The 26,947-nt window shown below is 51.0% G+C and overlaps 1 protein-coding gene across 12 annotated transcripts in view; it reads right to left on the reverse strand.

Moving 5' to 3' along the window:
• Positions 1-26,126, reverse strand: part of P4HA2 (prolyl 4-hydroxylase subunit alpha 2) — a 42,353-nt gene extending 16,227 nt beyond the window's left edge. For 2 of the 12 annotated variants that reach the window (XM_079918795.1, XM_079918799.1), the window contains exons 1-10: positions 18,772-18,900; positions 17,090-17,189; positions 16,385-16,481; positions 15,946-16,097; positions 12,814-12,951; positions 9,107-9,346; positions 7,628-7,821; positions 6,668-6,844; positions 2,687-2,757; positions 2,351-2,450 (exon numbers count right to left, since the gene is read on the reverse strand). In XM_079918795.1, the coding sequence (XP_079774921.1) occupies positions 2,351-2,450; positions 2,687-2,757; positions 6,668-6,844; positions 7,628-7,821; positions 9,107-9,346; positions 12,814-12,951; positions 15,946-16,097; positions 16,385-16,481; positions 17,090-17,189; positions 18,772-18,870 (1,368 nt within the window). In that variant the 5' untranslated portion in view covers positions 18,871-18,900. Of the gene's footprint in view, positions 1-2,350; positions 2,451-2,686; positions 2,758-6,667; positions 6,845-7,627; positions 7,822-9,106; positions 9,347-12,813; positions 12,952-15,945; positions 16,098-16,384; positions 16,482-17,089; positions 17,190-17,508; positions 17,635-18,375; positions 18,465-18,771; positions 18,901-21,471; positions 21,481-25,248; positions 25,510-25,839 lie in introns of those variants that run through there. The other 10 variants (XM_079918806.1, XM_079918797.1, XM_079918796.1 and 7 more) reach the window with 10 other exon arrangements.
• Between the last annotated feature and the right edge of the window lie 821 nt (positions 26,127-26,947).

A 26,947-nucleotide genomic window follows, 5' to 3' on the forward strand; every position in this document is an offset into this window, starting at 1 on the left:
GGATGGAGTGCTTAAACTTTCACTACCTGGGGATAATGAAAGAAGCTGTATTGTTAACAGCTGGCTCATCTTTTAACAGTTTTGGGAATCACATTTGATCATGGTGCTAAAGCTATTACACCTATACTATTTTAATACTGTGCCCAAATAGTACAAGTGTCACGGGAACTTCCGGATGTGCAGCCATCAGAATCACCATCTGGGAAAACTCAGGGCCACAGACACATACCTTTAATAACAATCAAAACTGATTCCTGGGAGGAGGTATTCATTTGTTACAAAAGTAGAAGAATCAGTCCTTTGAAAAATGCGGGTATTTATGGTACTGAGGTCAGAATGAAGGGGAAAAATGGTTAGAAATCACTTATTTGGTGAGGCTGACACATCTAGTCGGAAGTGTCTTCAATCTTCAAGAATTCTGGCAATGTAGCATCTCTTCCACTCTTAGGCCCTCATCCAATTCAAAAGAAAACGTCTTTTGCCCTTTCTTCCAAATAATCTATAGCAAACACATCGACTACAGATGAAAGAGTGTCAATAGATAGCATAAAAACCAGTTCATTTCCAGAAGCCTGTAGGGACCCTGGTGAGAAGGCTGTTGCTGGTGCCTAGGCATGTATCACACTGCATGGAATGTGGAATGAGCACAGACAGGTACTGAAACCCAGGTTCCTATCCTCAGACCATGTAGGATCAAAGGTTTCAACAATGCTGGCTGGCAAAGAAAATGCCAAGACAGTTCCTAGAGAATGAAAGCAAACAGAAATGGTGTCTCAACCTCCTGGCAGCTGTGGTCTTCTTCCAGAAGAGCCCTGACCATAAAAGCCCCTCCACTGGAGTTGCGGCATTCAGATCCCATTCATCAATTGAGTTACAACATGACAAGATATCAGTTAAGATGAAACCAGGGTTGTGGCAGAGAAGCCAGTCCAAGCACGAAGCTGCTGTCTTCTGGGGTTGCATGTGAGATAGGGTTCAGAGGGTGCAGCCAGGAGAGCAACAGGGGCACAGGTCCTGTACACTCTTTTCAGCCTCTTGGTCCAGGGTACAGAATCAGCAACCAAGAAGAACATCATCCTCAGTAAGGGCCACAACAGTCCTAACAGGCTCTGATATGCAGTGGTAGATGTCTTAACAACAATAACAAAGCTGCTCCAGGAAGATATGAATCACAACTACGCCAACAGGGATGCACCCAGGGCATGGAGAGCCCCTATCGCTCTTGAAATGGTGGTGTCCTCACACGTAAGAGGAAAGTGGGAGACGTGGCAGAAGTCCTCTCTTGATGTGCTTGTCTGCAGAACTTACCCAACAATTAGGCTTACAAACTCAACACTAAGTTGAGTTGAAATGAAAAAATTATATTAAAATTTCACAGGACTGTAAGATAATCAGCATGTTTTTAGAAACTCTGGTGGACTTCACATAAATTCATAAGGAGGACCTTCAAAATTGGTTTTGATTGCTGACACAGCTATGGGGGGGAAATGAGTGCTGATTTGCTTGTATGTGTCCAGGCAAAAGTTCAGAGAATCTTTTCCAAGTGATCTCAGTTCAGTATTCTACTGAAGAGCCATGGTTGATCAGGTAAAGTGTGATATTCTTAAATACACGGGAACTCTGGCCAAACAGACAGATCCAGGGGGCTCAAGAAAAATGCCATTGAAACTTCTCTGGCAGTGTCTCAGATTGTCATTTTACAGCAGAACCGAGAAGTTGGGATGTTCAGAAGGGAGTGTGGCCAGTACTGATTTGAACTCAACAGAACAGACAACACATTAGTAGGAGCTTTACCCAAAATTTTCAGCATGGTGCTACCATGTTTCTTCACAATCACCTCTGAAATGCAAAACAGGAGGCCAGGGTCCCAAGGGGGTACTTAGAAAGGAGCATTCCACCTTCACCAGCCAACCAGTCCAGGCCTCTCAATGCTACCAATGTATTACAGAACACTTTACCTCCAAGTGCATTTGACTATGACTTAGAACCATGACCCATGAAGATATTTATAGCTCTTAGAGGTGTCCCTGAAACAACTTAGGATTTCAGCTTCTGTAGTCAAGAAGACATAAATGGGCCTGCCATGCCCACCAATGATCCCTAGCTCCGAGTATGATACTTGGGCACACAAAAGACATTCAGTTGACATTTGTTCAATGCTAATTGTTGAATGCCAGTGGGCATACTTAATTCTGGCTTCCCAACACGAGGCCACTCCATACTCATAGCATCCTGCAGTCCTACCGTTTACTGGGCAAGCCTCCCTATGTCTGGCCCTGAGCACCCTGGAAGAACATCTAGCTAGAAATACTCCCTTCCCAACTCCAGGGTTCCCAGAAACAAGCCATACCTGCAACAATTCTGCAGTCTTTACTGTTAGGCCTGTGATGTGCTGCATCCGAAGATTCACCCGAGCCACAACTGGGTCATCCTCCTCCTCCAGCCAGGAGCTAAGCCAAAACAAGAGGGAGAGAAAGGAAGGTGGGGAAGGCAGGTTTCGATGCGGTTCTGCACTCTCTCCCCAGCATCAGGGCCAGCACTAACAGGCAGCACAGGATGAGTGCTCCATGTAGGGGAGGTGCCAGCAGGGAGGACAAGCCAAGCCACCCTCACTTCAATAGGAACTGGGAGGCCCAGGAGTTGGGGCTTGAGCAGCCACCCCGCCACCACCATCACCTTTGCTAACCTTTTGGAAACTCTGTAGCTGGCAACAGTGAGAACACCTGTCTTGGGATCACGAACAGTGGCTCGTGCAAGCTGGAAGGCAGGAAGAAAGGGCAGACGTATCATTCTTTGCCTTGAGTATTTTTTTCTTGGAGAGACTGGGTCCTGATCTGTCAATCAGGCCAGTGCGGGAAGGAGCTCTGCAGTCAGTGGCTCTAACCAAGGCCCCATGATCCTGCAAGCCAGGCCAGGGCAGTGGTCTGGGGCCTCCAAATTCCTGCTCTATCAGACCCTGGCCACTACCCTGCTTGGCTGCTGCCTGCCCCTGCTCCCTCCCAGGTCCATGCTGTCTGCAGAATTATGCCTATGGAGTCTGCTTTGTCCATCTGCCCATCTGCCTGGACAGCCCCTTTCTCACCAGGCCCATCCACCACACCTTCCTGCACCTGGCTGCTCCTACCACATTCAGACTGTGCTGCCATCCCTGAGCCTCAATCTTGCATGCTCCTCTCAACGTGGTCAACTACACTGTCCTTCTGAACCTCAGCGGCCTTCTCTGCCCAGAAACCTACCCAAACACTCTCCTACTGCACCAGCCCACGCTGGCCTCCCACTGCTGCAAGGAACAAAAAAAGAAGGCACAGTTTTCACTACCTTGGGAGGCCTGCGAGGTCAGATGATAGAATAGGAAAGGAATCTACAAGGTGCAATAAGTAAACTGCTGCCTGGAAGCCACCTCCACATACTCACTCATACACACACACACACACACACACACACACACACACACACACACACACACACACACACACACACACACACACACACACACACACACACACACACACACACACCCCACCTCACCTACCTCATATCCCCCCAGTCTCCACAGACTGGTGCAGTGATACTCCCACGAAGGACCTGCTGCCTGGAGCCAGCCCCCAGTGCTTCGGCTGTGGACTGTCCTAATGAGTGCTTACTATGTGCCTGGCACTGCTGGGTGACTAAGACATGGCCCCTGCCCTCATACAACTCAGTCAAGTGGGGAAGGCAGAAAACTAGCTGGGTAATCACAGCACAGCATGGTAGGTGCTGGGAGAGGGGAAGCTCAATGTCTGTGGGAGCTCAGTCTACAGGATCAAGAATGGTTTCCTACAGGGGGGACCACCTAGCTGAGATCTGAAGGGTAAGTAGGAGTTAGCCAGGTGGGAGAACATTACAGGAACAGGGAAAGAACAGTGATGCAGACGCCCAGAGGTGAAAATGGATGTGACACTATGACTGTGGGTTAGAACTCAGAGCAAAGAGATGAGAATAGGCTGAGGAGGCAAGTGGGGGTTGGGCTGGATGCAACCTATGACCAATGAGAAGCAGGGAAGGCTTTATGCAGAGGAGGGACACCACAATCTGAATGTAAGAAGGATCACTGTGGAGACATCATGGAGGGCTGGCTAAGGAGGCATCAAAGCAGGAAGGAGGCCAGTGAGGATGTAAGGGAGAGGTCAGGGCAAGAGGTGGCAGAAGGGATGGAGGGGGTGGATGGACTAGAAGACTGGCCAGGAGGTGAGATCAACCAACCTGGACACGAGCTGCTGCAGCACATTCTGGTAGGATGGCACTGCACCCAGAGCAGAGAGCTTCCCTGAGATCGCATCTACGGTTCTTTCCTGATGACAACTGCAGCTGCAGCTAGACCCCACCCAAACATGTGAGCCACAGCACTGGCCTGACACCCACAGGGAGGCTCTGGGCAGCTGGGGCTCTGCTCCCAGGGATAGACAGGGCTATTTTGAAAGCAGACCAGAGACCCACAGGCAGCTGCCAGGCATTCCCCACAGGACAAGTTAAGCTCATGGGCCCTACTTCAAAGCCAGCATAGCATCTGTCCCTCACAGGCTCCGGAAAGGAGAGGTCAGCTTGTAATAGCCAACATGTTTGGCTCTTCACATGGCTTCTGTTCAAAGACAAATTTTCCCAACACGCTCCTCCCTGCCCACACTGCCCAGCCACACCCATGTGCACACATGCACCCAACATCAACACACACACACACACAGCGATGTTTTAGTGCTTTGGTCGGAAAGACAAGGGAGAACTCCCTCAGGAGGTTATGGAACAACAGTGCCTCTCCCACCTGACAGCCAAGAAAGCAGTTTTCTTTCCTGGAGGAATCTGGAGCTGGTCCAGGGAATGGAAGCTGGGGGGCAGGAGGCGAGGTGTTTCTGGTCCCCATTCTCCACACACACTGGCTAGACCCTCCCTCAGCGACATCAATGACACTAAGAACTGACTCTGAGCCGTAGATGTCCTAGTATCTCAAGCCAAGGCTGTTCCAAGATACAGTCCAGGGCCTAGGGTAGGAACCTATTTTAGATCTCTCCAGGAGTGCTGGGCCTCCTGGCCTCTACAATTCTATTAGGAGCAGAGCAATAGAGGATCTCCAGCTAAATCCTCCCTTCTAATCACCAGTGATAGGAGAAGGATGGGGATATGGCAGAAAGTAGTTCTCTTTGAAAGATGTCAAAAAGGAGAAAATCTTTTATGAACTAGAAATAGAAGAATAATTTTATAACATGATGAATATATACAAAACCAACAGCCAACTGCATACTTAGCAATGAAATACCAAAAGAATTTCCATGAAATTCATGAACAAAACAAAGATTCCTATTGTAAAAATGCTCTAGAAGCTCTGGGCAGTTCAAGAAGACAACAAAAACAAAAGAACTATAACTATTAGGATGGAGAAAACAAAATTTTTCTTATTTGCAGATGCTAATACTATCTGGACAACCCAAGATGATTAGCTAAAATCCAAATGAAGAATAAGTGAGTTCAACAAGTAGCTGTGATCTGCACCATGTCTGTTTCCTTGCAGGTAAAATGAAGATGATGACGGAGCCTGCTAAATAGACATAGCAGTTAACATATGCTAAGGACTTAGAAGAGGGCCTGCCAGGACTTCCCTGGTGGTGCAGTGGTTAAGAATCCGCCTGCCAATGCAGGGGACACGGGTTTGAGCCCTGGTCCGGGAAGATCCCACATGCCGCAGAGCAACTAAGCCCGTGTGCCACAACTACTGAGCCTGTGCTCCAGAGCCCGTGAGCCACAGCTACTGAGCCCGCGTGCCACAACTACTGAGCCCATGTGCCTAGAGCCCGTGCTCCACAGCAAGAGAAGCCACTGCAATGAGAAGACCGTGCACCTCAAAAGAGTAGCCCCCGCTCACCACAGCTAGAGAAAGCCCGCACACAGCAACGAAGACCCAACATAGCCAAAAATAAAATAAAATAAATAAATTTACCAAAAAAAAAACCCAAAAAAACCCAGGGTCTGCCACACTTCTCAACTCAGTAAACATTAGCTATTACTATGAAATATATTTTTACAATCAATAGTTTAGTATATAATAGTAAACTAATTTAATAAAGTAACCAGTAAAAACATAACGACGAAACAGTTTTTTGTGAAGTTACAATAACAACAACCAAAAAAACACTGCCTAGGAATAAATTTAACAAGAAAAGTGCAGGGCTTAGGTGAAGAACAATTTTAAAGATATGAATAAATAGAGAGACCCAGAGTGCTCTTGGATGAGAAGACTCAATACTGTAGAGATGTTCGTGCTCCTCCAAGTCAATCACTTCTTTGCAATCCTAATCAGGAGACCCACAGGACCCAGCTTGGCAGTGCCCCAAGGCATAACTTCCTAAAAACTAGCCCACACACCAGCCCCCAACACAGTGAGGTGACACTTCTCACTGTGGGCTTGCCCTGCTTCCAGTGTGCCCTTCTATCACAGCTCTTGTCTGTCCATACTGGTTCCCTCAATTTTCTTCCCCCACTGGACTATGAACCCTCAAGGTCAAATTGAGTCTGTAGTACTTCAGTACCCGACAGTGGACTCATGCAAGACATAAGCAAAGGCCAGCCGGGTAAGCAACCAAACTGCCCCATGGTACCAGGAGTGAGTGGCCCAAGAAGGAACTGCAGAGACACCTACTTTGGGTTTTGCAACTTCCTTGATCCTCTCGATTTCCTCGTCAGACATGACATCATAGTACCTGACGATGTGTGGACTGTCCCACTCATCCTCCTCTTTGAAAGGGGCGATGAGCAGCTGTGGCGTCCCGTTGCCATGGTGGTACCTACAGAAAAGCCTCTTCTGCCTTCGGGGTGTCTGGGGAGCACAGAGCAACAAGCCCTGAACTGAGTGAGTCCTAACCCTCAGTCCCAGGCTAGCCGGCTGCAGACACTGGCCTCACACCCCATGTCCAGCAGCCGCTCCCTCCCGCCTCACCAGAGAAGAAAACAAAAGCCCCTCAGTTTGACTGGCATGAAATGATACCCCACAAATCATGCAATGTTTCTTCCCTCCCAAGAATACCTCATGTTGACAAGTCCTGTAGCAGGGTGTAATCCCTGGCCCCTCTCACAGAGATGTGAGTAGGTCAGGAGGGCTAGGGCCAGGGAGAAGTCTTTCTAGACAGAGGAGCCAGTGGGAGCCAAGCAGACATGGGCATGGAGAAGACCGAGAGACTGTCTCACACCTGAGCCTCCTTGAGGAAGCACTGGGGTCCAAGGGCTCTCAAAGGCCAGTGATACCCCACACCAAACTCTAGCAACTGCCTGGTCTTTGCTAGAGATCATGACTTCAGTGGAGGCCCAAGGCACATCCACACTCATGGCTTTCTTCAGAATAGTGAGTCAAGTAGAAGCTGCCCTGTTGGGGTGGGGAGGGGAGCTCAGTAATAACTTAGAGGATTGAAACTCTGCCTAGGACATCAGGGAAGACAAGTCTCCTGTCCTATACCTCAGAGCACACCCACGTGTCAGCCTCAGCAGATGCTACCAAGAATTGAGAAAACTACCTAAAGACAGAGGAACATCTTCCTCAGATCTGCCTGTCCAGAGCCAAAGTCTAGGTCCACAGCCTGGGCCCTGACCCATCCACGTGTCTCACCAGTTTGACACCCTCCCCACGACAGAGGCTCTCGTAGATATCCCTCTCGGGCAGGTAGTCCACAGGCCTCTCATATATGCCTTCCTGGGGTGCTAGTTCAGCTTCTGTGTGATTCAATAACATTTTTTCTCTTTCTTCCTCCAACAGCCGTTCAAAGTAGCGCAGATTCCCTCCAGCTCGTTCATGGCTTGGGTCTAGAAAAAGCAAAGAAGAAGAAGCAAAAGGAAACCACAAACATCTGTTAGATCATTTAGAGAAATTATTCTGTAAGTGGTTTTCTCTCCCAGCAGTTCACTCGCACGCAGCATTCTGCCTTCCACAGCACCTAAGCACAGTTCGCTGGTCGTAGAGGAAAGGCCAACAGAGGTTCTCCCTACTCTGGTCAGAGATGAGAAATGAGCAACAAGAGCGGGGCGCAGGGGACGCTTAGCCACCAACACAGCTCTCCTCCGGAATTCCCTGGAAGTCCCAAGGACACAGGTCCAGAGAAGCAGGCCAGAGTTCTGCCTTCTCCTCCCCACTTGGCTGTGTGCTAGTTACAGCCGTCCCCTAGAGTACATCCACTACTGGTGACATCACATGCTGGCCACAGCTAGAAGGCAGGCTGAAACACCGGCGGCAAGAAGGGCCACATGACACTCCCACAGCTTTGTCCTGTGGGCCTCACAACAAGAAGGAGCAAGCTTGGCAGGATTACTGTGCTACCCCTCAGATGAGGAAACTGCGGCCCAAAGATGTTACAGATTAAGGTTAGGTTATTCAGAAGAGGAATCCAGGTGTCCTGACTCCCTGTACAAGGCTCTTACTAACACGACAGAGTCCAAAAAAGCTCTCTTCCCACATCCATCTTACAGACATTCACACTAGCTGGTCTCAGACCCAAAGCCCATGAAAAGGAGCAGTGAAAGGAAGTCTTTGCTGGTCTGTGAAATCTCAAGACTATGATATCCCATATATGAGTAAGAGGTGGAACAAATGGGTTCTTAAGACACAGTGCTTTTGATCCCCTTCAGTCTAACCCCACAGGACAACTGAAATCACCAAAGCCATGGCAAGTCCACCAGTTAGACCTCAGGGCTCTAACAGGTCAGGTCACTGTCACTGCAGCAACCCTGAAATACAGCTTGCCTCTCAAGCTATTCCTGACGCAGTATAGGCTCCACCCTACATAGCAGCAGATGCACTGAAGCACTGGATTCGTATTTAGAAATGGACTAGGAATCCATGTGTAGGGCCACGGGTGCCATAGGCCTGAGTGTATCCATCAGTGATTGGGCAAGGGCTAAGCCAGAACTACAGTGGGTAAAGAGCTAGCTGGCAGCTGGACTGCGCCTGAAAGCAGCAAAGCATTAGTCAGTGGCTAGGCGGCAGGTCAGACTGGCTCAGTTCCTGGAGAGCAGTCAGGTAGTGGCCAGCAGGGTGACCAGTTCCCCTGCTACCTCCCCCTCTGCATCTGACCTTCCCCTAGAACCTCCTTACCAAGGGAGAGCAGTCGGCGGGTGAGCTCCAGGGCACGGTGCAGGTCACCCAACTGGAAGACGGCATAGCTCAGATAGTCCAGCACCTGGGCCTTGGATGTGGTGGCCTCCTCCCCTGCATCGAGCTGCTTCAGCACCTGTTCCATCCACAGCACTGTGTGGTAATAGTCTCCTTCATTGTAGGCCGAGCGGCCCATCCCAAAGCAGTCGTCCACGCTCAGCACTGCCTGGTACTTGGTTCCTGCAGCAGGAGAGGCAAATAGTCAGGCTCAAAGAGCCTCTGGGTTAGGGAGAAAGATTCCCCCATTGAGGGAGCCCGGGTCCCTGGGTCGGGGGCATCAGCCCAGCAGAGCCCCACCAGAATTTCAGACCACACACCTCCAAGGGCCATTAGTACGGAAAGCACAGCCAGGCTGGCCCTGCCTCGGGCTGGGGTGCACAGCCTACCTCCTAACTTCAGACTCCCCAAATGGGAAGGGTCCTTTGTTACGGAAGAGCCAAGGAAGCCCAAGGAATAGTGTTCAGGAAAGTATAAAGGTCCTGTGAGCCACATGGCAGATGTCTATGAGGCAGCTGGCCATTTGAGACTGGAAGTCAGAAAAATAAGTTAAATATAAAAAAACAGAACTTAGGTGGCAGGTAAAGCCATGGATGAAGATAATCGCTTCCAGAAATAGTGTCAGGAAAGAGTAGAGAAGGTGGCTGAGGCCAGGGCCCCAGAGACCACCTATACAGAAAGGACAGAGTGAATAACACTGAGAAAGAAACAGAAGGAGCAGGAGTGATGTGACAGATGCCAAGGGAGAGCAAGAGATAAGACTGCAGTGCCAGCTTTGACCACTAGGTGGTGGGGCCCTTGGTGAAGATCAATTCAGCAGGTCCTGTGACTACAGGTCATCTGCTGTTGGCTCAGCGCTGGAAAGTGACCATGAAGAGAGTTTCAAGTCAAAAAGGAGATGTGGTGTGTAAGCTATGGGGAGATACAGGGTTTAGGCTGTGACCCTCCCTGGAAAGCAAGGGAGTTTCCCTACAACCCCATCAAGAGCAGCCTAGGCATGGCTGACATGGAAGAGTTGCCTCAAAGCAGGCTCTTGCTGCCTGATGTCCAAGATGTCCAGGATGAAACCCCTGATGCAATGTGTTGGCTGCTTCAGAGACCAAGCGTTGCTCGCCATGATGGCTCAGGAACAGACAATGTGGGACAGGAAAATGGGGAGAGTAAACACAAGACAGAGCTAGTAGGCAGACCACAGATTGGGGTGGGGAGGTCCTTGAGTCCCTGTTCACTCTCCACGTACCTCCACAGATCTCTGGCTCTGTAGGCCGAGGGACTAAACACTGATGGAGGCAGTATAACACAGCTGAGTGAGCTGGACAAAACAGGGTCTGTGTGGGCCTAACTATGGCACCCCACAACTGTGTGACTATGGACAAGTTACGTAGCCCCTCTGATTCTTAGTCCCTTATCTCTAAATAGAGATAATACCATCAGTTTTAGAGGACTTGCGCCAAGAATTCAACAAGACGACATATGAAAGTGCCTCCTATGATTCCCCAGAGTGGTAATAATCAGTAGCTATTATCAACATGTCTCACAGATACCAAGAATGTCAAGAATGGCTCCCAGACACTCAGCATCCTTCCCAGAAGCCAACTTGAAAGTCTGCTCCCTAGAGAGTGTTCCCTGGAGAATGCCAGCAGAGCTGAGGGCTGAAGGGCAATCACACGTGATGAAACCCAGCTGAAGGGGGTAATGGTATTCCTGCAGAGGTTGTGGGATGAACAAAGAAGCTGAGCAGTGGCAAAGCTTTAGTACAACAGACAAGGAAGCCAGGGAGATGGTGCCACACAGGACCACAAAAACCACACATTAAGAGGAATTTGGTTTAGCCCTAAAAGTTAAGCATTGTGATCAGGAACTCATGTAAAAAGATATGTGCTTAAGACCACATGGAGGATGATTTTAAGGAGTGAGCTGGAGGTATACAATAAATTAGAATAATATTTCAATAATCCAGTTGAGAAAGAAGTGACCATGAGGCTGGAGTTAGGGCCTCCAAGTACAAAAGACATTGTAGGGAGGTAGAATCCAGAGCAGCCAGTGGATGGAGTGCTTTTTGCTGATGTACAGAGGAAAGACAGTAGACAGTTCAAAAAGGGATGAGGATTTCAGTTTGGGACACGTGAATTTTAAGGAGTCCAAGGAACATCCAAGTAGAGATGTCCCACAGCCATTTGCCTGCACTGGTTGAAAGCTCAGAAGACAAGCCCTGACAGGGAACACAGATCTGGATGTCATCCATGTACAGGTGATACCTCAAGTGATGGAAATGGCTGGGCTCACTTGGAGAAGGTGCTTAGGGAGACACCAGGTAGGGGTGGCATCCTGGGGAACAACTCCCATCCACCCCTCATTTCCCCTCCAGGATATGCACGGGTCTGTTAACTGAATGTAAAAGGTCAATGCCTGGCTCTCTCTTCCCACCAACCATTCTCACAGCTACAGGGTGAAAATATCCTGCAGGTGCCCCAAGTCACCTTCTCTCTCTGGCCTCATTGCCTGGCTTGGTCCAAAATCTGACTGAGTGAGGATTAAGGAGAAGTCTACACTCCTTCCTGTTGGCTCACTGGACTCCTCAGTACCAAGGCTCCAGGCCCTGACCAGCCGGCAACACAGTGCATCCCTCCCCCTCACCGTGATTCCCTCCACTGTGCCTCCTACAGGGTCCCCACGGGTGAGGTGGCATCCAAGGTCTAATGGAGTCTAACTGAATCCCTGGGTTTATTGGCCTTTAATAGCCCCCAAACCCCAACACGTCTTCTTATAAACATACTGAGGCAGACAACCGAATTGAAAAGGGGCCTATAAAAAAATGAGAGAGAGAGGAGCCAAAAGAGAAACAGCCAAGATCAGTGCCCCAGCATTCAAAGGAGGGGAGACTATCAGGAAGAATGGGGCAATCAGTGTGCCAAATGCTGCTGAAGAGCTAAAGAACATTCTGCCTGAAACCTGTCTACTGGCTTTACCAGCCAAGTGGCCACTGGTGACCTTGCAGGGGCAGGATTGGCCAATGGGGGGGAAAGATGCCAGACTTTGCGTGTTCAAGAGGACATAGGAACCAAGGAAGTAGAGAAAGAGTGTGGATGACTCTCCAGCTGCCTAGCCAGGAGGGAGAAGAAATCAGTCAGCAGCAGAGACTCAAAAGGACCTTGGATCCTGAGGGAGTGGTTTGTTAGATAAGCAAGAACAGAGCATGTGGAGAAGAGTCCAGAGAGGTGGACACAGAATGAACAGGGGCAGAGACTGTAACTGAGGGCACACAGGACATGGGGCAATGAATCCAGAGATCAGTCTTAGGCAAGATGAAATCGGAGGGTGGGGAATAGAAGTGGGTGCGGATGCAGACCTGAGTGGTGCCCTGGGGACAGAGACCAAGGAGGTCCTGAGCAGCAACCTCGGCATTCTCTGAGCTGAGAGAGGACAGGCCTGGGCTAATACCGGAGGGAGGTGGTGGGGCAGGGGCTGAGGGGAGACAGTTGTCATGGGAATAGAGGACTGACAGCAACTGGAAACCTAAGAAAGAACTACAGCCAGAGGTCGTGGTGAGCCTGAGCGTAGAGACCATGAGTCAGCAGTGGCTCCATCCTTGTCCATACACCACAGCAGACACACAGGCTGGACAGGCTTTGCATGGAGTGGTGAGTTACCTGGAAGCTCGCCTTTGGAAATTGTGTCTGGGTCCAGTTTGTATGTGTCCTGAAGTCTCATCAAGGCCTTGGCGGCTCCTGTTTCATCTTCATCAGTGGGAAAGAACTGTCGCTGCACTGACAGGTTGGCAATAAAGCCTTCCAAAGGAGAGAGTGAGAACAAAAGGTTACCCTGGTCCAGGGATAGAATTCCACCTGGAACCAGACAGGCACCCAGCGGAGGGTCTCTGGCTAGTGCAATCTCCCTGCCCCTTCCCTCAAAGGCTGTTTCCCCTTCCTCCAGGAAGCCCTCCTTGATGGCTCCAGTCCAGGGAGACCTCCCCTTTCTCACTCCTCACTGTACCAACTGCCTGTGCTGCTCATTTGGAACTGAAGAGAAAGGCCCCCTAACACTAATTAACACATGGGAATCTGAGAGTCTTGGCGTGGAGATAGAAGGAAAAGAGGACAGTGAGGGTAACTGACAGGGACACAGGAAAGGACTCAGGGAGGACTTGCTGACCACTCAGTGGAAAACAAATCACATGGAAAAGCTTGATCCAGGATTATTAGCCTGGCCAGGTAATCACAGATTCCTAGCCTACATCTCAGGTTGAACAGCCCAAGGGACAGAAGTGGTCAACTCAGAGAGCCCAGCTGGCCACTCATTACTGACCACTGGCCCTTATCATCCAGAAGGGTGATGATGACAGTCCTGGAGGTGTTTGGTGCTGTCCCCACGCCAAGATTAGGGACTGGAGAATCATCTGACCAAGGTCAGTATTAGGCGGGGCTGCATAAGCCCGGCATGGTTCCCCTGAGAGACCACACTGGGCCTTGCTCTGCTTACTAGGGCACTCCTACCACTCAGACCCACAATGAGCTCAGGGCATGAGTTCCCCAACTGTGGTGCTCAAGACCACAGCCTGGAGCCTGGGAGAGCCCCTGAGCACAGAAGCACCCAAGGAAGCTGTTTGGGGACTCCAAGCCCTAGTTGTAAAGCAAGATATACACCTCCTGCAATCTCAGGACTCCAGGTGGAGGCCAGGCCCTCCCATGCTGATTCAGAGGCTTCAGTTGTGCTCATAAGCTGAGAATTAGCAGGAGAAGTCCAAGGCCATTTCTTCTCTGGCCTCTTCCCCAGAGCAGCAGGACCCATAGCCACCTACTCTCACAACCTCAGGCTCAAACACCCACTTCTAGCCCTGCCTGGGGACCCAGGGACCAAGATGCTGCAACCCTGTCTTCCTCACGGCTGCACGGTCAGGGACTCTATGAGTTTACAATCCAGGGGAAAAAAATGCTTCCAGAAAAAGCCACATTGTTAGCATGTCTCCCTGCCTCCCCCTCTCCCCATTTCAGGGGAAAGAACTCTGAAAGAAAGAGGTGAAAACAACGTATTGCTGTCTGGGGCTGTCCTGTCTCCCTCCGGGTAATTATAAGGTTTTCCAGAGGAACCAGATGTTGACGGTGGGGGATGGGTATGAAGAACAAGACTTGAGAACAGAAGATCATATGGGCAGGCTTATTCTCCCACACTGCAGGCAGGACAGCCAGTTCTGAGCTACAGGCTCAGGCTGGGAGGCAGGGTCTGGGAAAGGCAGCCGTGGCTTCTGGAGGCAGTGAGCTCACTGGGCACAGCTCCACCCGGCTAAGCTCACCAATCCCTGCCCGGAGGCCACCCTGCTCCCAGCCAAGCCCAGCCCAGTCTGGCCATAAGGGCTAAAACGCCTCAGCCCCCGAGAGACAACGATGAGTCTGAAGTTAATCAGCACTTCCAACTCAGGGAGAAGAGACAGTGAGTCCAGCGGGGCTGGGCTCAAGGCTGGAATTAGAAGGGCCCACCTCCAGGCCTGCCCTCCATCTCCTGCTAAGAGGAAAATATCAGAGCATAGAAAGTACTACCATAGTAAAAGACTAAGCACAGTTAAAGCTTTAAATAAGTTCATACTCTAACCTGCAAATCCCACTTATAGGAATTTATCATGAGAAAATAATCAGAGATGGGCATAAAGATATGAGTAAGATTGCTGATAATCTGGAAACAATTCCACATCCACTGACTTGACCAGTTTTACACTACACCAGTATGACATATTACTGTCCAGCCATTAAAACCATGTTGCAGAAGGACATTTAAAGGACATATAGAGAAGCTGAAAAATTCAGGAAAACAGTATATGCTTATGTCACAAATCTGCCAACAGATAATGTTTTCTTTCTAAAAGATATGAATGGTGGGCTTCCCTGGTGGCGCAGTGGTTGAGAGTCTGCCTGTCGATGCAGGGGACACGGGTTCGTGCCCTGGTCCGGGAAGATCCCACATGCTGTGGGGCGGCTGGGCCCGTGAGCCATGGCCACTGAGCCTGCGCGTCCAGAGCCTGTGCTCCGCAGCGGGCGAGGCCACAACAGTGAGAGGCTCGTGTACCGCAAAAAAAAAAAAAGAAAAAAAGAAAAGAAATAAAAGATATGAATGGGAATGAATTTAGGTGAGGCCCGTGCTCCCCAGCTTGCACTGGTCCCACCACTTAGCCCACTTATCTTACTTTTGTTAATTCATTTGGTCCCTCGAAGCAAATAAGTTTGCATTCCACGATATATACGTATGATTCCATTTTTTTAAATGTATATACATGTGTAAAAAGACTAGAATTTTAACAGTGATTATCACTAGGCAATTGGATTAAGAACTGTAATTTTCTTATATGATTGTTTTTGTGTTTTCCAACGTTTCTATAAATATGTATTACTAAAGCGTAATTAGAAAAAAGTCACTACCAAAAAAAAAAGGGACCCAAAAACACTAGGAAAAGGCAAGAACTGATTTTTTTTTTTTTTTTTTGACCACGTAGCACGGCATGAAAGATCTTAGCTCCTGACCAGGGATCAAACCCGTGCCCCCTGCAGTGGAAGCTCGGAGTCCTAACCACTGGACCACTAGGGAATCCCGAAGAACTGATTATCATAACATATTAAAAGCAAGGACAGACAACTGCCAGGTCCCCACAGAGATGACAGCCACTGGACTGGCAGGCTGCACGTTCACACACTGCACGTGCACACCCCGACCCAGGACAGTTTCAGACCCACACCCCCCAGGTGCCAGCACACAGACATACTGGCTCACCCAACCACCTGCTCACTGTCCCTCACCTGCAGCTGAGTTCTGCAGGACAAGGTCCTCCAGCGCAGGCCAGTCTGTGTTTAGTCGCTTCACCAGTTTATAGGCATTCACAGGGTGGGACAGGTAGCCTTCAGGGTCAGCAGCTGACTTGCTGGTCAGGGCTTCCATTTTGTTGGCCCAGCTGTGGAACCAGAGAAAAAGGAAGGTTAACACACGGATCTTGACCTATGGTAATTTTCCTGGTGAGATTCAGGGGGTCTCTATTTAAAAAGGAAAAAGCAGTGAGTCCTTAGTCCACATACTTAGCTACTCTGGGAGACTGGCATGAAGTAACCTCCAGGCCAGCCCCACATTGCCTCCTCAAGGGCTTCCTCTTATGGGCACCCAGGATGGGTTCTGGGGGTGGGGGGTGGGGCAGGGGAGGAGGGCTGGCTCAGGGTGGGTGTGGGGATTTAGGACATTAGACACCTCTTAATCTTAGAGAGCTTGGCTTCCTCCACCAAGATGTACTCCTTCAGGGACAGCACCAGGTCCTTCTCTGCATAAATCAGGTCTGTCATGTGCCCTGCAAGGGAGAGAAAAAAGGGCCAGTAAGAAATGGATGAGGGACATCCAGCTCCCAACCTGAGGCACAAAACGTCATCACAGAGGCCAGCCCCCTGGGCCAAGGGCATATCAACTCTCTTGGGATCATGGGGACCTAGAGTTAAAGGAGGCCTAGACATTCGTATGGTCCTGGCCCCCCGCTTCAGGAAGAGAGAGGCAGAGGCTCCAAGGGAATGTTAAGTGCACTGAGGACACCTTAAGGAAGAAACCCCAAATCTCATTCTCCCACTGCCACCCAGTTGGGTCATGTTATGGGACACAGACATCCTGGGGGCTTCTCTGCTCAGAACTACTCTCTAGTCCAGGAGAAAGTTGGTCAGAAATGCCAGGCAGCCCAGGAGCAGCCTGCACTACCCAGGGTGAAGGCTCAGCTGAGACAGCTGGCTCCCAGGAAGGACATCCAGGTCATCAGGGCTCAGAGGGGGAAACAGCAGCTCTCCCCAGATCTGGTCAAAACCAGTGGATGAGGCCATCCCACCCTGAATGAGAACAGGCCTCAGGCAGTGACATCCCCTGGCACATGAGCCAAGGATTGCTCAGGTAGACAACAGTCCTGTTGGCACATACCAATAGAAGTAAAGAATTCAGCCTGCACACAGCCCAGGACACCAAACCAGGCCACCAGCAACATGGATACCCAGAGTTTCATGGTCACAGAGGGCAGTGTCTGCAAGGCATTCAGTGATAGTAGTCATTAGATCAACAATGGTAAAAAGCAACTTAAGTAAGGATACACATACACATGTGCACATATATACACACATTCAAACATGCCAAAATCCTGACCTAACACACAGAAGCCAGGGAAAATATTCAGGACCACCAGTGGAAAGATGCCAGGGTATAGAACCAGAGATGTATGCTTAATTCTGTCCCCTGCTCTGGGAGGCCAAGTGCCCTTGGGAGAGACTCTGCCTTTCGACTTCTGGTAACCACTGACAGCACGGGAAGGCTGAATGGAGGCGGAGGCCGTGGACGACAGTCACCTCTGGGTCTAATAGTCTGTCAGTTCAAGATTCTGGCCCAGACCTCTTCTCTGTTTCTGTCTTTCCTTCCAACACAGGTGTGAGGACAGTGCCAGGTGCTGAGGACCCAGATGTAACACACAGTCCCTGCCCACAAGAAGACAAAGTACAGGAGAGACAATGACAGAAAGAGAACTTGACACAATATGCCCCAGGGGACCCACACCCAAAATAAGGTGCACAGCAGATGGTGAGCCCGAAGAGAAATCAGACTGCTCCCTGCTGGTCTGCACCTGGCCACAGTTAGAGCAGACACTGCTCTTCCTGTAGTGAGCTCCTTGGAAGACACTGTCCTCATGGAGAATCACCATTCGCAAATATTTACTAAAGACCCACATATGCCAGGCACTGAGCTACGCACTCGGGATACAAAAATGAATCGGCCACACAGGGCCAAAACCTTAGGCCAGGCTGGGTTGCTGACATGAGTAAGAGGCCAGCTGCTGTCTTCTCATCAGCCTAGAAATAACGAGACCCAGCTCTGAAGGCAGCAGGCACACCATGGGGCAAGCCCCACTGGCCGTGGACCCAAGTACACAATGGAGACTTTGGACATCATCTCCAAGCTCAGCCATGCAGCCTGGAGCACGCTGAAGGAACAGCACCCACGTAAGCCCCAGTTCTGTCAGTCCCTCCTCTTCCTGCTCTACTTCAGCCAAGCCCCACTGGAAATTTACTGAGAGAAAACAAGGACTATAAAGGAAATACAAATGCTTTCTCTCCAAAATGTAAGCCTTATCTCACAGAATTCTAAGTCTGAGCTAACGCCAGCTCAGCGGTTTTTTGCCTGCGATGATTAGATGCACAGTCACGCCCACCATTCCTCACCTCACCCTTTCAGAAGAAATTCCAATCCACTGTGGTTCCAGATTAGGCTCAGAGAAGCCCAACCACGACCCCCCACCCTAAACGGGTTCCTATATGAGGAAGAGGAGAGAATAAGTGAGTGTCCCCATTTGTTCATCCCTTGCCAAATGTCTGCAGAGCTGACATCATGCCCATCAATACCCTAGGTGTCAGGGGCCCAGAGATACACAGAACAAGATCCTTCAGCCCACAACCTACTGCAGGGTAGGGAGTATGGGCTAAGGGATCCATTATAAAGTTAGGGCAGCAGATGAAAGCAAGTCACCGAGAAGAGGTGAGACGGCCCAGCCTAGCCCCAAGGTAAAGCCCAGATCCCCCTTTTGCCAGCCACAGATCTGCTCCCAGGTCTCAGCATACCACATCTCCACCCTGGGATTCCAGAAGGCCTCTCTTCTTGCTTACATAAGACCCATTCACAGGGTTAGGGTCTGCTCCTTGTACTTCAAGAGGCTTCATCAGCTCAGAAAGAACACCTTCTGTATGTGTGTAGGGAGGGAACAGTAAAAACCCAGAGCCAGGAGGCTGTATCTGTGGACAATGAGGCATCAGCCAACTACCCATCAGGCTGGGGTGATGGGAGAGCAGTGCCCAGGCAGGAGACCAGACCAAACACGGTTGGAAGTTGGGGGGCACCAGCGTTTGTCCCCTGTTCCGTCACCAGTTGCAGCGGCATGCCCATTCAGAGATCAGGTAACAAATTTAAGGGAGGGAGAAGACTCTCTGTTCCTTTCAAGTCACCCTGGTGATACTGCCCATGGTTCATGCCTTACAGCACTCAGGAAAAAGCAGCCAAGTTCCTTCATTACATGAATACCAGCTGTCATTTCTCTGGAATGTGCTATCTGGCTTAGACTGAGCCTATCGACGAATCCCAGCCTGGAGGCAGAGCCCAAAGAATCACAGATGGGATTCTGGGCTGACCAAGAGCCTACGAAGTCCTGCTCTGATGGAGGAGGGGGATGACAACCCTGCTGGTCCAGAGAGCTAGGCGCTCCCACGCAGCCCCCAGACCACCACAATCAACACTGCCACCCCAGGCAAAGGTACACTAGAGTCCCAGCCTATTTCTCCTGATCCTGAGCCCCCGAACACTAATTTGTATTAGGTGTACAAAAGGCCATCTAATCAGGGTCAGGCTGGGAGGAGGCAGTCTCCAAGAAAGACTGTGTGCCACAGAATGGGAAAAGCCAACCACCTACATGCTCCTCATCCCATCTCATACCTATACCCAGAGCTTGCTTATGACAGAATAAGTGGGAGCATGTATGCCTGCCCAGTACCCCCACCAGTGTCCAGTGCTGTCAAAAGCCCTCCAGGAACCCTCAGAAATCCATGCTGAATAGGCCTAGAAATGGACAACATTGAGGCCCCTTTTATGAAAATAAAGTATCACCAAGTCTGAACAGAAAACCAATACTGAGTTTTTTCTGAGCTGCATCCCAAGTTCAGAACAAAGTCTGGCCCAACAACAACAGCAAAAAAAAAAAAAAACCCTCACCACAGACTTGTTCATTCCAGGAAACTGTAACAACAGAAGATGTTACATTTCTTCCAAACAGTGGATTGTTATGGATTGTGTAAAAATGGACACTGTGGGCACATTAACATTGAGAGAAGATCAAAGCATCCCGTTAAGTGAGAAAAGCAGGCTCCCAAACAAGATATACTCTGTGATTTCATTTTTATAAGGAAAAATGTTTATATATGGAAATTTACATACCTGCATATATATATGCAAGCGGAGAGTCAGAAATCTAGTTGTATATTGGTGAAATCATTTTATTTTTCTCTTTATGTTTACTTTATTTCCTAATCTTTCCACAAGGAGTTCTATGGGAAATTTAAAATATATTTCATATTTAAAATGAAAAGAAAACAAAGCAGGCCCTCTCAAACGGACTCCAAAGCGGCCCAGCAGCCTGAGTTTGGACCCCCACAGGGAGGTCCTCCAAAGCCTGCCAACACCCCAGTGACAATAAATCACCCACCAGGCGACCGACACTATTTCTAAGCACAGGACAATTCCAAGACATACAATCACAGGCCTTAGCACGCCCGCTCTTTGGAAAGGACGTTTACAACCTGGCCAAATAACCATGAAAAGATGTTTCCAACTGCAAACCAGCAGTGTCCTTAGCTTCTCCCCTTACCTCATCAGGCAGGAACTTCTGCCAAGCTCCCAGCTGCAACCCAAATGCAACAGCTTGAGTTTTAACAATGTATTTGTCTGGCTTAGCTCTGAACAAGAGGCTGCCTGCCTTCTGTGAAGGGGCAAAATGAGCCTGAACAGGGCTCCCCGCAGCGGTCTTACCTCCCAGTAGTGTGGCCAACTCTGAATGGCAGAGCCAAGAGGACCTGCGTGCTCAACCTAGGAAGAGTTCAACAGAGGCTCCAGGAGGCCCTACCTACCTATGCACATGGCTGTCCATTTGGGCCCATAAGCTGCTCTCACTGGCACCTCAGGGAAGCATGGGCGGCACCCTACTCTCCCTACCTGATGTCATGCCTCAATCATCACCCTGATTTGAGCCACCCCTACGTCCCTCTTGCAGCTACACTGGCCCCTACCTGCACTGGTCTCTCATCTTACATGGCCTCCCTCCCACCTCTGCTCTACAAAATAGCCATCACAGGTTACTACAGCTCCTCATTTGGTCTCTTTCTCCCTAAGAACCCTCCAAAGGCTCTCCACTACTCTCAGGACAAAGTCCAAATTACTTAGCCCTAAGGGACTTTTTGACTCTGCGTGACCTGGCCCTACTGCCCTCTCCAGCCCCATCTCATGACTCCAGGTTTCATACCTTCAACTACCACATCACATGAAAAACATTCTCCTTCACTGAGAACCTAACAAAGCCTAGATGTGCATGCATACCTATCCTTATGCAGTTGTCCCTCAGTATCCACAAGGGATTGGTTCCAGGAGGCCCCGCAGATACCAACATCCACAGATGCTCAAGTCCCTTATATAATAGGTGTAGTACAGCCAGCCTTCCGTATCCACAGGTTTTGCATCTGCGGATATGGAGGGCTGACCGTAATTTCTCTATCCAGTACCTGGACATGTTGACTTGTACTTCCCACGTGGGTACCATCAAAACTCCGAAGTCTCCTGCTTCCGTAACTAGACAATTAAGTAGCAGAAAAGGCTGTATAAACCAACATGCAAAAGCCAGTTGGGTTTTCAATCAGTCTTGGCAAAGACTTGGCAGTCCAGGTAAGACTACCTTATAAGGAACTACAGGAAAGAATAAAATCCACACACCACTATACTGGATGCATCTGATATACCACCTTGTACTCTCCTGGCCTCACCTGCCTTCTGGGCCCTGGGCCACTTGCTCTGCCTCAGACCCAGTGAAGGAGACTGTGCAGTCCCCAAATCTCTGACTCTCCCTGCTACTTCCAGACTCCAGCGAAGCACCACGCTGACCTCCCCAGGGGCCCTGGGAGTGCAACTGAGGAGTGAGCATGGGGGAATTAACTCCTCCTGGGGCAACTGTGACTAATGAAGAACAGAAACAAGAGGACGTCAGCAGATAAATTCCCTCTCCAGGCCTTCACTGAGAAACTGTTCTGCAGCACGGGGCTTCTGAAGAGTTCACCCAGAGATGTCCTTCATGGCTGAGCAACTAGTGTATCTCTGTGCAGACTGGCCAGCTTGCTAATGCACCACCTTGTATATGCTTCGCCTCCTTCTCGACCTCACTTTTATTTTCCCTTACCCTTGCTACTCCACAACCGTACCTTCTAACAAAGCGTTAAGTACTTAAGCTCTGCCTTGGGCTCTGTTTTCTAGGCTAAGATAACCACTATTCATGTTTCCAAAAATCTTTCATTTCTACCATCTAATCCTCACCAACACCTTGTAAACTAGATAATCATCTCCATTTCAGATATAGATATATAAGATACATAACTGAGACTGAGAGTTTCCTGCACACCTCACATGCTACAGGAAATTAATGGCAGAGCCCAGACTCAAATCCAAAACATACTTTCTACTATATATTGCTGCCTTCAATCCTACTCAGTAACATCTGTTGTCTTATAGCACAAGGACTTCCCAAAAGGAGGAGCCACACTTTGGCCTAGCAGAACAGGCCTGCCCAGGTCAAGGACTTTATTGTGGTTCACAAAGCAGCCTCATGACGTCCGTGGCTGGATCCCACCAGACGGCAGACAGCAACATGGACCCAGAAGACAAAAACATGGTGCTTCAAGTCCAAGTGAGCAGTCACTCCTGCCCAGACACCACAGCACTCACAAATGACCGAATGGCCCAGATCAGGGCAAGACAGTACAGTCTAGTAGGGAGGCACACCCACCCTGGGGTCAGAGACCCCCAGAATTAAAGCTTAGCTCCACAATCACTTCCAGGCTTTGGGGACTTAGACAAGTTACAGGGTCTCTTTGAGCCTCGGTTTTCCCATCTATTTAACAGTTAAAATAATAGAATCTGCATATCATAGGGCTGTTTTCAAGATTGAATAAGATGACAGATGTCAGTGGGCAGCCTAGCACCAGGCACAACTTATACCAGTCAAGAGCACCAAGGGTACTAGAGGAACGGCAATAGACCTGAAGCAGCCAGCTTCCTAGCTGATCCCTGGAGAGAAAGGAGGTCCAGTCTAGGGGACAATGAAGATGAAAACAAGACAGAAATTGAATCTCTTAACACTCCATGTCCCAGGAGTGTTAAGAGATTCAGCAGAGGGTGGAGTCAGGCGTAATGCAACATATTGACCATCAGGGAATAACTCTGAAAACTGGTCTATCACTGGCTCTAACTCTCAGCAAGGAAGGAAAGTTCTCTGGCAAAAACAGGTGACTGGACCAATACTCTAGAATCTCACGTATTTCTACGTCTCTGACCTGCTCACTACGAGTTCCTACAAGTACCAGGCCTCAGGATCGCGGCCACACCCTGGGCCCTCAGGAATGCCGGGTACAGAGCAGGCTATGTTTTAGCAAGCACTTCATGAAAGGTCTAGAGCAGATGCTGGTCTGTGATCAGGCTCACATCCTATTTGAGCTGGGGAACTCACTACCCAAACATTTAATCCTCTGCCCTGCAATGACACCACTTGAACAAACACTCTCTCCTAGGTCTCCAAGACCTAGGTCTCCTCGGTCTCTAATCCAGACTTTTCATGCTCCTCTGCTCCTTCTGAGAATAAAAACTATATCCCTCATTCCACATTTCCAGCTCTAACCCCAGAGACCACAGGAGCCACCAGCCCTCTCTGCTCAAGAACAGACTGATGTCCCATCCTGGTGCCCTTCAAAAGTTCAAACTGCTAGATTTGAGCAACGTTTTCAAAGCTTAACTCTCACTCCAGCACCCTGTCTGGGCTTGCACGTGCCTGCATCACAGCATCTCCTGCCAACTTCCATCTGCATAGAATTAAACTCTTGAGAGATCCCAGGAGCCAGGGACACACCGGCCAGCCCAATGCACACTACAGCCAGCGTGGCCACACACTGGCCAAGGTCTTCCATCCAGTCTCAGACCCTCCCAAGGATGTGGGAGGGCAGAGTCAAAAAGGGAGGTTCTCTCAGGAAATGAGCAGACCCCCGATTCTCTCACCCCACTCATTCCTCAGGGCTGTACCCATGCGGTCTCCCCTTCTCACGAGCACTCACACTCTGAGCTCCTCCCTGGCACATGACCACCTGCCAGCGTGAAACAGCAATCTCAGAGAGACTGTGAGCCACCCATGGGCAAGGACAGTGCCACCGCCACTGCTTCCTTTCCCTCCTCCCTCACTCCAGCCCCAGGTACACTTTAAGCAGAAGCCCAGCACACAGGAGGTACTCCAGGAATGAACAGAGATTGGCTGTGGCCAGGCTAAACCAGTGACAAAGCAGGCACTCTCCTGGGCACACCCATTTCAGAGCATTGGACAGGGTAGAAGGGCCTATCACAAGCCACAGACAATACTCAGTCGCCACCATGTCTGCCTGCTGACCTCTCAGAGCACTAGGGTGGCCCACTATGACAGCATCTCTGGGATGAGGCCCCCAGCCAACACACTCCAACTCTGCTACGTGGCTTCCTTGGCTGGGCCACACAGCGCGTGGGCTTGGCCGTCTACAAATGATACCCAAGGATAAAAGGATTCAAAGCCCAAACGTTTTATAAGTAGGGAGAACTGAACAGAGAGGCTGGCCCTTGAGGCCCAGAATAAAATGAGAGACTGCACCCTGGAAGCTTCAGGGGCTGTTTAAGCACAAGCCAAAGGAAACCATGGTTCATTTAACGGAGAACTAAATCATGGAACCTGCTATCCCAGATGTGATACGGGCAGCAGCTTGCAAAACCATTCTATAAATTCTTAGGTGGACAGTGGATCTCTGCAAAATCAGGGACATTTGAGAATGCCCTAAGCTACAAAGCAATGTTCCCCAACTCCTGCTCTCAGGGCCAGGATCTCTTGCAAAAGCACTGAGGTTGCTAAGCTTCAGATGGTTTACATCAAGCAGCACAAGCCTTAGGTGTCACTCTACAGCAGAAGACACCAGTCTCAGCCTTGGGAGGGGCTCTGATGTTCTTCTACACCACCTTAAAGGTGTCAGATTAGAAAACAGAGGCCAGGGGCCTCTGTCCTGAAGAAGGAGGGTTTATGCTGATCCATGTTTATGGTGCAAGGGTTCACTGAGCATCCTCCACATACAGGGCACGATACCAGGCACTGTCCTCTCACTTGAAGCTCTTTGGACAGGGTCCATGGGCAGCTATTCCCTAAAGTGTCCCTTCCCCCATCACCTTGCTTCCACTAGAGTGCCCAGGTCTGCTTCCACTCACACACGCTGTTCCTCTGTCCGGCTTACCCTTTCTTCTGCCTTCATCTGACCACTCCAGCTCATGGGTCACCTCCTCCAGGAAGCCCTCTGGCTTGAAGCATCCTGTCCTCTACCAAGTACCCACAGTCCGGTGCTCCTTCCCAGCACAGCACTCACCACACTGCCCGGGGCCTGGCCTTTCCTGGTCTTCCAGTCTGCCTGCCCCACTGGGCTAGCAACTCCTCGCAGTTTCTGATACGCAGAAGGGTCCGTTTGTTGAATTAATTAACTAGTTACAAGTCTCCGCGCCTGCTGAGGCAAAACCATGCAGGTTAGAAAAGGATGTCTGGAGGGGGGGAAAAAGAAAACAAAAACAAAACTTTCTCATCCAACAGCCTGTCTCAATGGGCAGCAAGCGGGGCCATGGCCGCAGACTCCCAGCCCTTTGGAGGCAGGATGGTGGACCTCCCTAATACTAAGCGGCCCCTCAGGGCCTGCCCGGCGCCCCTGCCTCCGCCTCCAACCTCTGGCAGCCTTCGGGCCAGGCCGCCCCTTCCCGGGAGCCTGACAGGCGGGGCGGCCACGCTGCCCGCCAGGTCCGGCCGCCCCGAGGGGACTGGAAGGAAGGGTGCGGCTGACCTCACCACCCTGAGCTCGGGGAGGCGACGCGGCGGCGGGACAGGAACCCACACGGGTGTAGAAACAGAGCGGAGGTCGCGGGGCTGCGGCCCGGACGGCGCGACGCCCGGTCCCCAGCTCCCAGCCCCGCGCGGGCAGAAGGCTCGAACCGGCGACCCCGGCCCGCGCCCGAGCTCCGCTGCGGACCCGGGGGGGCGGGCGCGCGGGACGCTCACCCGGACACGCGCTGCTCCCGGCTTTTCCAGAACCTCCCGCGGCGGCACCCAGCTCGCTCGGGCCCTCCTCCCTCGGCGGCTCCACCTCCCGCCGTCGCCGGGCTCCGCCCGCTTGACCGGCAGCCACGTCCCCACCTCCCGCCCCGCCCCCCGCTCCCCCGCCCCCGGCCCCTGGCTCCGCGCCCAGACAGCCTCGGCCAGGGGTCACCACCGCAGACAGCGACCCCCGGGAAGGCCGAGGCCGCCCGGCCGCGCGGAAGCCGGGAGCGGGCCTGGGGCCGCCGCTCGCGCCCTTCATGCCGCCCGCCGCTCGCCGCACGTACACGGCGCCCGCCTCTCCTTGGCGCTCGCACCTGTGGGACTCGGCCCGCCCTCCTCCCTGGCCCCTGGGCGGCTGGAGAGGGGCCCACGACCCGATCCTGAAGCCGGTGCTGTCGGGGGGGGGAACCCTCATTGCTGGCCAGCTACCCTGGCCCCAGCTCATGCCCATTTCCTCGGTGGTCCTGCTGTATACACGGCTCCTACTGCTGCCTCCCCATCATCACCACCATCAGGTTACAGGGGGTGGGGTCACCCGGGCCAGGAGCTGGATTCTCAGGGATGGGGACAGTGGAGAAGGACCTTAAGAAGACTGGAGACCTGGCATCCACCCCCAGGGCCAAGCTCCCAAAAGGATTCAGACTGTCCCCAGCTCCTGGATCCGACACTCCTCCTGGGGGCGTGGGGGGGGGGAAGGGGGGGGCACCCTGGATCTAACCTTCGTTTTCCCCAAGCCCTTGCATACAACATGGGCCAAAAACAGTAGACACTTCTTTCAGCCAATCCAGGCTGGGAGGGAGTGAAGGCAGGGATGCTGCAAATCTCAACCTGGGCTAGAGGAATCCCTGGCCGCC

Source organism: Stenella coeruleoalba, assembly GCF_951394435.1.
Source record: "Stenella coeruleoalba genome assembly, chromosome: 3".
Lineage (NCBI taxonomy): Eukaryota > Metazoa > Chordata > Mammalia > Artiodactyla > Delphinidae > Stenella > Stenella coeruleoalba.